Raw genomic sequence first — 11247 nt, forward strand, 5'->3', positions numbered from 1 at the left:
AAAGAAAGAGAGAGAGCGAGAGAGAAGGACACTCATGCAGGTAATGCACAAAAGAAAAGAGGACAGAGGAGAGAGGGAGAGAGAGATATACTCTATTACATTAGTGGCACACTGTGGCCCTCTGCGCTAAGCTCCTTATAAAACGCTAACCTGATTTTAGGCCCAGAAATGAGAGTAGAGGGAAAAAAATAAAGCTCCAGTTGGAAAGAGGACAGGCATACAGGAATTATGGCTCATAGAACTGTTTACACATTACACCGGGTTGCTTGTACCCGGACGATCACAGAGGGAAGTCTATGTATGTGTGCGTGTGTTAGAAAGTTAAAAATTAAAGAAAAACACCAACCAGGAATTAGCTTTCTCACAGCCCTCGTGAGATCCAGAGTCCAAATCCAAATGCACCAGACACTTTTTATAACATTTACATTAACAGTTACACAGAGATGTGTGATTTTATAAATACATACATTTTTGCATTTGCGTGTCCACACATCACTAGTCAAGCACTTTTGCATGCATAAAATGGGCACATGATTGTTCATTTTCTTCAAAGACTCCTTCAGTAGTGCATCCTGCTGTCCCAGTGGTTTATATATACACACATATAACTGCAACATCCCTGGTTTTATTCCAGCCAGGTACCTTTGTTGCACATTTCCTCTATATCTCCACTGTTAATCACCAAAACAGACTCTTAGAACAGTAAAAAAAATGACTCAGTAACACTGACAAAAGACACACACGTATCTCCCTCACACGTTTTACATGAATCCAACTTTCTGCACATTCACACAGGATGGTGTTCAGAGATGGGAGCACTATCTAGGCCACTGGGCTACAATCAGCAAGAGGGAGGGCAGCAGTAAGTGGAGAGCGAACCTTTGCATCCACATTTTTTCGTGTCTGGGTGTGCGGCTGAACAGCTTCTCTTATGAGGCTCCTCATCACACAAATCCTTATCTCTTCAATCAGAATATAAACCCAGCCAGTGACATCTGGATAACATGCAACCAAACACATGTTGCACGTTAACAACAGACCACAGTGACATAAGAGTCTGGGATGTGGGTTTGTTTAATTAACTCCCTTCATGGATTTACTGTCTGTTATATACACATAAGGGACAATATGTATGCAACTTCATCTTGTCTAATACTGTAATGACGTTGGCCTGTGTGTCTTACATGAAAGCCGTTTGTACATATTGTCATATACTGCATGTTTACAGCTCTAACTGCTTCTGGCAATTGCAGCCTTCGTCCTCTCTGCTCGAGGAAGACAAACGTTTGTTACAGTGACGGTCATCTCTGGTTCACGTGGTTTTCTGATGGATTATGATTTCTTCCTCTCAGAGCCCAGATGAGGACTGTGCATATCGAGATTAAGGCCGATAGATAATCCGATCACAGCGCTGTTTGAACTCATGCGGGTTACCATTCATTCAAGCAACCAGTTTCCCATGAAAATTGAATGAGGGGGTATTTTCCCCATGATTGTTTTTTTATGGGGGGGACTTCTTTGTCATTAATACCTTGAACAAGTAACGTATACCAAATCACTGCTGTCACTCCCTTAATCATTTAGATCCAACTATCCTGAGGCAGTTTTAACCCTTTACAAACCACGTGCCTATAGAGCCAGCAGCAGCAGCATACTGTTGTGTAAAGGAGACAGAACAAAATGATGTTTTTATCTTTGTTCTACCTCATAAAGCTGCTGCTGCATTAAGGGTTTGCTGAGTTGAAGTAAAGATCAGTGAAAGACACACAGGAATAAACTAATCAATAAAGTGAACTCTTAACCTTAGTAACAGTTAAGCTTTTAAGCCAACAAAGAAGTCCAATAATGCTCAGAATAATGCATAAATATCTACCGTTCCATGACAACTGAGCCTACTGAGTCTGCTGATGAAGACCATGTGATATGGTTAAAAGCTCTAGTGCAGGCAATTAAATGGGCAATGAGTTGAGATGCTTTTGCTTAAGTTTTTGTGGAAGACTTTACTTAGTAAAACATATGGCTCACAGTTTTATTTTTTTTATTTTGAATTCTAGATTTTATATGCGAGAGTGAACATAAGGCAACTGAACAGGCTGGAAACATGGTTAATAGGAGTACATTTATTTTTTACATCATAAAAGCACTTTTAATAAAATTATAAAAACACTTTTAATATAATTTTAAAAGTTTTAATTTATTTTTCCACCAGATAGTGGCATCCACCTTAAAAAGCATCTTCCATGTAGACAATCATAAACCACACAAGTAAAAAAAGATCATAGAAAATAACCCTTAAAAGTAAAGAAAGGCTGAAAAAATACTATTTTAGATAAGACTGAAGAAATATAAAATTGACCATCCAGTACATAATTATACTTGCTGAAATTAAAAAGTGTGACAAAAAGAGTTATTGTAAAACCTCTGACAGAAAATGCTCAGTTACACATAAGGCCGATCACATGCACCTGTCTGTTGTGATGTGGGTTTTAAGGGCAGGTAAGTAAATTAAGTCATTTGAGATTGAAACTTTCAAAGGCTTTTGAATTTCATAGTGTTTTTGTGTGTTTGGTGTGAAAAATGTCTACGGACGTCTCCTGGCACTGCCTGAGGTCATAGTCACAATATCCAATAGAGAATCGCCCCTGGAAGAGAAAACGAACACTTCTTACAACCAACATGTTGACTCGCACACATTCAGCACCATAATCCTGACAACGGCAGCAAAAAAGGATGAACATTAATTAGTATAAAGTCTCACCTTAGGTCTCTTGAAGTAATCCAGCCCTCTTCCTATTTTGATGATCCAACCGTTGTCAAACCTAAAAATAAAAATGTAATTCATTTTGGAAAACTCTATGCCACAGTCACAGAGAGTGGAGAGCTAATGTGAAAGTAAATACTAAACACTGCAGCAAGAATCTCTGCTGAGAAGAAGCCAACATCTGGAATCTATTTTATATTCTTCATATGTGAGTCGCAGCTGTACCTGATCTCCCTGTCATGTATGGTGGAGGAGTACTGCAGATCCAGAGTCACTCCCTGAGCACTGAGACTCTCTTTCAGCTCTGCCAGAGCGTTGCCCTGCTGTCCGCTGTCCGCCTGCAGGACAGGACAAATGGGAGTGAAATGATAGCACAGACCGAGCTGAAGAGGCCGATAAGTCTGCAATGCATTCGCTACACAGCGTGACCTCATTATTTAAATAACCTACTTCGTCCTGTGTAGTGAGGAGATGGATCTTTTTCACCTTGCAGGACGCTTTTAGCAGCATCTCACAGAACCGCAGGAAGTTGTACAACTGTAACGGAGAGGAGGGGATGGGGGGTTGTTTGACATGTTAAGAGTTTGGCGCAGTTCTATGTTGAGAAATATTTTTGAAAAAAACATACGCAGCAAAGGGCCACAGGTCGGTGTCAAACCCATGGCGGCTGCAGCAAGGACTCAGCCTTGGTACATACCAGGTGAGCAAACAGGGTGCCACCACTGTTGCTGATAATCAATCAGTCACTTGTTCCAGCTTTTAAAATATGAGGCTGCATTTCTGTTACATACGATTTTAAATTTGATAGTTTTGGCAGACAAAATTAACAATTTGAAGACATCACTTTTCTAACCTGATTAAACTAATCTAAGAATATTTACCCCTTATACCAGCTCAAACAATGACAGTCTTTAAAGTTTACTTTGACACAGCAACAGAGCTCAAGATACGTTAATAAAGCACGACCCACCTTAAGGCCCATGTCATATTGTCATATTATGTGTCAATAGAGCATATTCCCATTTATCCAAACAAAGTTACAATGATTGATATAACCACAGTGAGACTGGGACTACTGGGCTACCAGTACAGATGCCTGCGTTGCCCAGCTGTTAATCAAGTAACTAAAAAGATATCTGATCAGACTGATTGATAATAAAAACAGTAGCTGACACGCTTCAACAAAGCCAAACAAAATGAGCCAAATCCACACAATAAAACACTGCTGAAAACAAAGATCTTACTTGGTGGATGTGCCGTATGTATGGGTCTTCTACCCAGACCTCTGTCAGTAAACTGCTGATGTATGGCTTGAACAGAGCCTCGTAGCTGTAACCAGTAGCATCCTCTGCTATTCTCATCTGCTCGTGGTATTTCCCATCTGACAGGAGAGGGAACACAGAAAGAGACGAGAAACTGACGTTAGTGGTGACACACTTTCAACAATAACACTGTGTATTCAGCCCCTCACCACACACACACACACACATAAACACACACATAAACACACACCTTCCCTCAATACATTTTACCCCAAAATAAATCTGATTATCTACCCTGGAATACTACGCTGCCTCAGGTTTTCAGTACGTCACTTTGTTTGTTTGATTAAACACACATTTGTTTCACAATATGCTCTATATAACTTACATTACATCAACTGAAATAGTTACATTAATACTATAGTCTAACTAGATTTTGCCCCAGGGCCTGATGAGTTGGTACAGATGCAGAATCAACCGTAGGGCCATTTTGAGTTTTTAACGCTGTATGACTCAACTGGTTTGTGGGGAAAAAAGATTGATTGAATTTTAATTTTTAGAAACAAACACAACTAAAGTACATAAAAAATGTGTTAAGGCCCTTGAGGCAGATCTACATGATTCCCTGCTTTGATAATGTGTTTGTAGACACAGCGGCCCTTCACACGGTTCAAATATTCCTAAACAGATGTTATAATAGATATAAGGTATAAATCTCATATAAAAGTAAATCTGTTAAACCAAATTACAACAAACAAGGGAGTTCCCAGTGGGGCCCCACAGCAGGTTAATCCAGCTGTCTCCCTTTGTACTTCAGCCTCCAGCGGTTGTGTCCATTACCTTCCTTCATCTGGTTCACATGAGCTTTGATTTGCTCTGCTCTGTCCATGTAGCCCTTTATCTTGTCCCTGTAGTGTCCTCTCTTGGAGTCGTCTTTCACTGCTGTTGGCAGGAGAAAGGACACAAGAATTAACAATGGTTCAGGTCTTCATCAAGCTGCCTCTGCTGTGTCTGGAAGAGGAGGGACGCGGAGACCTTTCAGCACGTCCATAAGCAGCTGGATGCCCTCCTGGTAGCAGACCAGAGACTCCTGGAAGCGGCCGCTGTGGTCCAGCTCCACGGCCCGCTTCAGGACGGACACTGCGGACGTCTCCATCCCTGACACGTGGTTTTGTGTCATTGTTCTGTCTGTCCTTCGTCTTGTCGGAGCTTCTAGAAAAGCAGAAGGCTTTTCATGCTCGTCTACGGCCAGGGAAGTCAATCAAAGAAGAGCCACCACCTTTCACAAGTTGATAGCTACGCGAGTGCGCCACAAAAATAACTCCCGGAGAAACCTAATGCTTAATGGTCCACGGTGCTCAGGCGTGTGTAGTTTAAACAAAGAAAATATACAGCTAATGCATCTGTATTATAACTTTATATTTTTACATTTTAATATTGTCTTTGTAAAATCTAATACAAAGTTAAAAACTAACTCTAGGAACCTCGTTGAAGGAATATCTGTCACATCGGCGCAGTTTAGATGTAACTCCTTGTCGCTTCCGGTGGAGAAACAAAACTGCCATGACACCAACGTGACGGTCAGTGTACCTGAAGTTCATCAGCTCCTGGATTAACGTGTATGTGTACATGAGGTGAATGTGAATGTGAATGAAGGTGTTTGTTTGTTTGTTTTTATAACGCTTAGTCCCGTTGGCCTCACGCGCTCGTTCTGCGGTCAGCTGTAACCTTGGCGTGCACGAGTGTGTTTGTCCCTGCAGAGGAGTCATAGAGGAGGGGGACTGAACATGTCGGTCCTCTGTCGCGGGTTGAGCTCTTCATCAGTGAAGGTGAGAACATCAGTGTCACACTGTCAGGGTCCGTAATGTGGAGGCAGCTTGTGTTTGAATGGCAGCATTTACTGCCTCTGTTGTTGTTGTTGTTGCTGCAGTCTAGTAAACAGCATAGCTTTGGCTGTGCCGGGTGATTTCACATTTGTTTAATACATTTTCAAAACGCTTAAGGCCCAAACATCTTTCACACTGGAAGTTAAAACCCAATCTGAATGAAACAATTCATGAAGCCATTCATTGTCATTAAATCACAGAAACATGACTGAATCATGTGCATTAATCCTCTAACATATAATTGTAATGTATTGCAGGTAAACTGCTGGAAAAATTAAATGAAAATAGTTTTTTTAAACCAGCTCATTGTACCTGACAAATTGAAGCCGCCCAGCTCATTGGCTCATAACAGATCCACAATGTGGAATAAACCCAGAGATATTAAACATTATGTCATATGACCTAACCACTGTATCTGTGTGTCCTCTGTTAGAAAACAGATCCTTACGCCTTTTTTAACGTCATGTCATCGTCCCTGTGTATGTTCACAGATCCTGACAGAAGCCACACTTTTGCCACCTTGCCCGTGGTTCATGTCTGCACGCAGCAAATTCAGCAAGGCAAGAGTCCCGCAAGAGGTAAGAATCAGGGCAAAAGCCTCAGGTGCACTGTAAGTCGGGTAGTTGTCTTGTAGAGAGTCCCTGCGTCAACATCTAGCTTTAAGATTTGATTTTAAACCGTGGTACTTTGAGTTTATATTGTGGTTCATATTGGTAAATTAAATATGGTAGAAAGAGTCCAGGGTGTGTAACACAAAGGACAGATTAATCCGTGGTAATAGTGATGCTCCTTTGTTCTGCACTTGTGAAGGATTTAAGCATCACGTCAGCTCATTTGCTCTCTTGTCAGTGTTCAAAGACTCCGTGTTTTTCTCCACAGCTTTTTGTCGAGCGATCAAAAGAACACGAGAAATATGGGGGAGATCCAGACCAGCCTCATAAACTGCATATAGTGACACGAGTCAAAAGTGTGATGCGAAGACCGTACTGGGAGAAAGAGATGGTGAAATACCTCGGGCTTGAAAAGGTAATGCTTTTGTTCTGCTTGGAAATTCATCCTTTTTATTCTTTCTTCTCAACATTCAGTTAAACTTGTGCCGCTCGCAGTCTTGGATCTTTTTGCACTGACTCTGTTCTCTTTGTATTTAGGGTCACACACCTGTAATACACAAAAATACACCTGCGGTCAATAACCAACTGAAATTTGTAAAGCACCTGGTAAGGTAAGACGAATGTACACAATGTAACGTATGTGCCTTAAATTCTATTTCTCAAGCTTGGGCAAATAATTAAAGCGTGCAGCAGAAGTAGATTCATGACTTGAGTTCTAAAGGTGATTTCAGTAACTCTCTGCTCACTAAAGGGACATTTAAAGAGACTGTTTGCATGATCCCTTGCCCTTTCCTTCACTCAGGATCCAGCCGCTGAAGACTCCCTATGGACTTCCTGCTGAAGAGGACATGGCGGACTCCTACATTAACAGCAAGGGAGAGTTGATTGTTCGCCGCCTCCTCCAACCTGTAGACCCCAAGGCTATCGACTCGTAGCTCCACTTTCAATCATATTAACTGATAGTCCCATTGTTCAGAAATGGAAGTGGAAGATCCTGCGCTCCTTAGCTTCTGTGTTAGTTATCCAGACACGTTGGTTTTTTTTCTGCCCATCAGTCACAAAATCGACAAATAGTCTGTTTTCCATGATAAACAGGTGATGATTCAGTTTTTTATTAAACATGGCTTATGATAACATAAAATAAAGACCTTATGAAATTAGTCAAATGTTTTTTATTAGACCTTCTCTTTTCAGTCAGACTGTCAATGGCAATTGTTAGACCTTTTTTTCAGAAGCCAGTCTAAAGGACGCACGCACGCACACGACATAATTCCATACTTCATACTGATATGTTTTCACACACAGGTGTTACCAATGATAGTAATCAAGGCTCCATTCCATTTAGTGTAGTAGAGCCTTTCCAGTGAGCCAACGTGCACAGTAGCAGCACCCTGACTGAGTGGACTCAGCTATATCCACTTGTCCATTAGAGGGTCATTTTCAGCTGACATTAGGACAGGAGGTGGGTACAACCTGGACTGGTTGGTCAGTCAGTCACAGGGCTGACACACATACATACAGTCACACTCACATTTACACCCAAAGTCTTTGGACAGTGGGAGCCCACCAACGGGGGTACAGGGAGAACATGCAAACTCCACACAGAAAGACCCCACAACATTCTTCTGTGTGGCTGGTCCAATGCATGCTGTCAGTAAATAAATAAAGTTTTATGCTAACTGGAAATGATGCAATGTGTGCACAGAACAATCAATCAAGCTATCTAACTGCGACTCCGACACTGCTGATGAAACTGCAGACAACCAAACGTGTCTCTGAAGTTGTTCCACCACCATCCACAAAACAATTTAACTGTATCTATCTGTAAGAAGCTCACATTGCTGCACTGTAGGAGAACAGCGTGTATCAACACTACACTTAAAAGTGTTTTATAGTCTAGTCTGGAGAGTTTGGTGACCTCACGTAACTCCCAGCCAACTTTAATCTGAGCAGAGCCTTTAATATTGTCACTTACATCAATTATGCAATCTGGATTTCTCTTTAGTCTTACATAGCTTTTCAGAGTGTATATGATGCAAGCCTGAACCAGCATTAAAGGGGCACTACACCAATTTTGCACAAGTTTTTTCCAGGGAAGAAGGCTTGAAACATTGCATTATGGGAACTGTGGGTTCCAGTGTTTCGTTAAAACTCTCACAGGAACCTTAACTTTATAGAGGAGCTATACAAAAATCACAGCACACATTTTTAAATTCTTTTTATACTTTTTATTAAGTCGGCATTAGTTAAGTCAAACTCTCGCTACAAGGAAATGTCATGTAAAAATGTTTTCTGATAGTAAAAGATGATCTTGGCACTCATGCATCAGAGTTTCCGTTCTAACATCAGACTAACAAGGTGAAGAGGAAATAAACGGAGCTACCTAAATGAGAGGGTTTAGAGACAAACTCACAAACACAATGACGCTACGAGCTAGTTGATCCATTACTGGTGCAATGGCTCATCTGTACGGTATGTTTCCTTATTTTTGGATTACTTAATTATTGAAATATAACATATAGCAGGCAGTTTATTAAATAAGGCTGCAACACAAATAAATACTGACTGCTTTTAGGAAATAATTTGATTTGAGATATGGTACAATAAAATATGGGGAACTGATAATGAATGTGTAAGTCACTTAGAGAAAAGGAGAAAAATTAAAGCGGGCTGCATGACATTTTTTTCTTTAAATGAGGTAGCCCTTAAAGAGAAAACCAGACTGTCAGCGCTTTTCAGTCATCTCCAGAATCAGAATCTGAGTCGTAACCTCGCCCTCTGATGGTCTTCTTCTCCACCTTTGTGAACTTTGTGCCTGACCTCTGCGCCGTTGTAGGAGGCTCCATCGGGTTGCCACTACAACCGGGGACAAAAAAAAAGTAATAAATTAACCGATTGTGTTGTTAGAATGAGGCCGACATGACTAATGTTTTTATCAGCACATTACTAAGAGTCTGTAGCTGCACATGTCTCACCTGTAGTTAATAACATCTGCACAGCCGAGTCTCCACTCCAGCATCTCTGTGGGAAAGTCATCTGTGTTTCCCAGGTCAGTGAATCCAACCACATAATCCTTTGTTTTCCCGTCTAACAGCAGGGCTAACGTAGGAATCACCGTGATCCTCAGCCTCTCTGTCAGAAATGGAGCCTTTTCCACATCCAGTTTGATGAACTTGGTCTCGACGTGCTTCTTTGCCAGGATGGCCAAGTGTTTGTCGACGATCTTACATCTGTACGTAGGGGATGGAGGACAAAATGACAAGTTCAGCAGCCTGATGAGAACGTACTCTAACAACTAAAATGAAAAAACAAACAACTTCTATCCAACATAAGCTAAAAGCTATGCTAATAAGGTATCGCCCTGACTCCTGGAAATGACATGCTTATTGGTTCTGATTATTGGCGCTGCGACTACAGATTATTTTCATTACCGATTGCTTTTTAGATTTATAATTTTACATAGAACATTTTAGGAAAGAGTGAAAAACATCCCAGAGCCCAAACTGATTGTTTGTCTTGTTTGACACAGTTAAACAACCAGTAGAAATAAAAACACACATTTGATAAATGGCTGAAATCATCAATCAATTATCAATACTGTTATACGGGTTAAGGTTTCTTTTTCATCCTAGGTTACATTTTTTCAATCATACACCTCTTGCTCCGTCACTAAGGGTCTTTATAAATTTAAACAAACCCTAGACGATCGACTTACCTGAAGGTTGAATTTTTGTAGAAGTGGCAGACAACATTCTTGCTCTCCTTGACCTCGCCGAAAAAGTCTTTCTCACTCGAGATTTCTCTGTACTCTCCATGGCCTTTAGACAACCACTCCTTAACAAAAAGAGAGAACTCAGTTGAGTAGATGAACATTGAAGGGTAAAAGTAGCAGAACTGGCCTTTACATTCAAGCACAATGAGAACATGCAGTGTCTTTTGTTGGCTGGTTTCAAACAGTAGCAACCCATTTCTCCCACCAGAGTCCTTGTGTAAAATTCAAAGACTTCTCTAGTCTGGTTTTCTCACACCAACTGTAAAAGGATAAACTCTGTATTTCAGAACGGCTCTGTGACTAAAGCAGCTGAAAAAAAAACCCCCATCTAATCATTTAGCTATATGAATATATTTAGTTAAAACAAACTAAACAGACATAAACCTGTGATCTGACTAAGACTGTCCAACAATCTCTTCCTCAGACGTCCACAAGAAGTTCACAGAATTCAAAATCATAAAACACCTCTAAGGAATACAATATTTTATGATCACTCCCCGCAGCAGCTTGGCGATACATACGGTGAAAGCAGTGGCACGGATACATAAGTTACATATGTTTTTGCAGTGGATCCTGTTGTTGTGATAGAAATGTACACTTACTTATACAGTAAAATAAGTACAGTTAGGACAACCCACTGCATCACATAATGAGTATAAACAGTTCAAAGAAAACCTCCCACATACTTGCTTCTGTTTCTGGGCTTTTTTAAGAGCCTCTAATCGCCGCTCCTTCAGTCTTTCCAAGTCATCTTCATCCATTTCATTCAGTTTGCTCAACTGTGCGTCCACCTTCTCCTCCACCAGCTTGGCTGACTGCTCCAAAACCTTTGCTAGGATATCCAGTGATTGGTTGGCCATGGTTGCCTGAACTGTGTGACACTCTCTCTGAATCTGAGGACGCAAAAAACAGACAGCCGAGCCATGACACCACACACCAGTTAATAAACAATAAA

General features: G+C 40.9%; 3 protein-coding genes across 6 annotated transcripts; 1 reads left to right on the plus strand and 2 right to left on the minus strand.

Moving 5' to 3' along the window:
• Positions 1-2154: 2154 nt before the first annotated feature.
• Positions 2155-5322, minus strand: mitd1 (MIT, microtubule interacting and transport, domain containing 1). The gene is made up of 7 exons (XM_035676574.1): positions 5059-5322; positions 4864-4965; positions 4006-4142; positions 3212-3298; positions 2987-3099; positions 2759-2819; positions 2155-2642 (listed from the first exon to the last, which is right to left on the minus strand). The coding sequence occupies exons 1-7, from the start codon at positions 5201-5203 to the stop codon at positions 2547-2549; spliced, it is 741 nt and encodes a 246-aa protein (XP_035532467.1). The 5' UTR covers positions 5204-5322; the 3' UTR covers positions 2155-2546.
• Positions 5323-5405: 83 nt separating this feature from the next.
• mrpl30 (mitochondrial ribosomal protein L30) lies at positions 5406-7680 on the plus strand. 4 transcript variants are annotated; one of them, XM_035676576.1, is made up of 6 exons: positions 5444-5603; positions 5711-5852; positions 6401-6487; positions 6789-6935; positions 7058-7131; positions 7323-7680. In XM_035676576.1, the coding sequence occupies exons 2-6, from the start codon at positions 5811-5813 to the stop codon at positions 7453-7455; spliced, it is 483 nt and encodes a 160-aa protein (XP_035532469.1). In that variant the 5' UTR covers positions 5444-5603; positions 5711-5810; the 3' UTR covers positions 7456-7680. The 4 variants fall into 4 exon arrangements, with proteins under 4 accessions (XP_035532468.1, XP_035532469.1, XP_035532471.1 ...); XM_035676575.1 differs by lacking the exon at positions 5711-5852 and having other exon boundaries at positions 5406-5603; XM_035676578.1 differs by lacking the exon at positions 5711-5852 and having other exon boundaries at positions 5509-5642.
• A 1045-nt stretch (positions 7681-8725) lies between these two features.
• On the minus strand, positions 8726-11207 carry txndc9 (thioredoxin domain containing 9). Its single transcript, XM_035676579.1, has 4 exons — positions 10979-11207; positions 10236-10354; positions 9496-9750; positions 8726-9376 (listed from the first exon to the last, which is right to left on the minus strand). Exons 1-4 carry the CDS (start codon positions 11150-11152, stop codon positions 9256-9258), a joined length of 669 nt encoding a protein of 222 aa, XP_035532472.1. The 5' UTR covers positions 11153-11207; the 3' UTR covers positions 8726-9255.
• Between the last annotated feature and the right edge of the window lie 40 nt (positions 11208-11247).

The sequence above is a fragment of the Morone saxatilis genome, unplaced genomic scaffold (assembly GCF_004916995.1).
Source record: "Morone saxatilis isolate NCDOM2014 unplaced genomic scaffold, NCSU_SB_2.0 Contig5, whole genome shotgun sequence".
Lineage (NCBI taxonomy): Eukaryota > Metazoa > Chordata > Actinopteri > Moronidae > Morone > Morone saxatilis.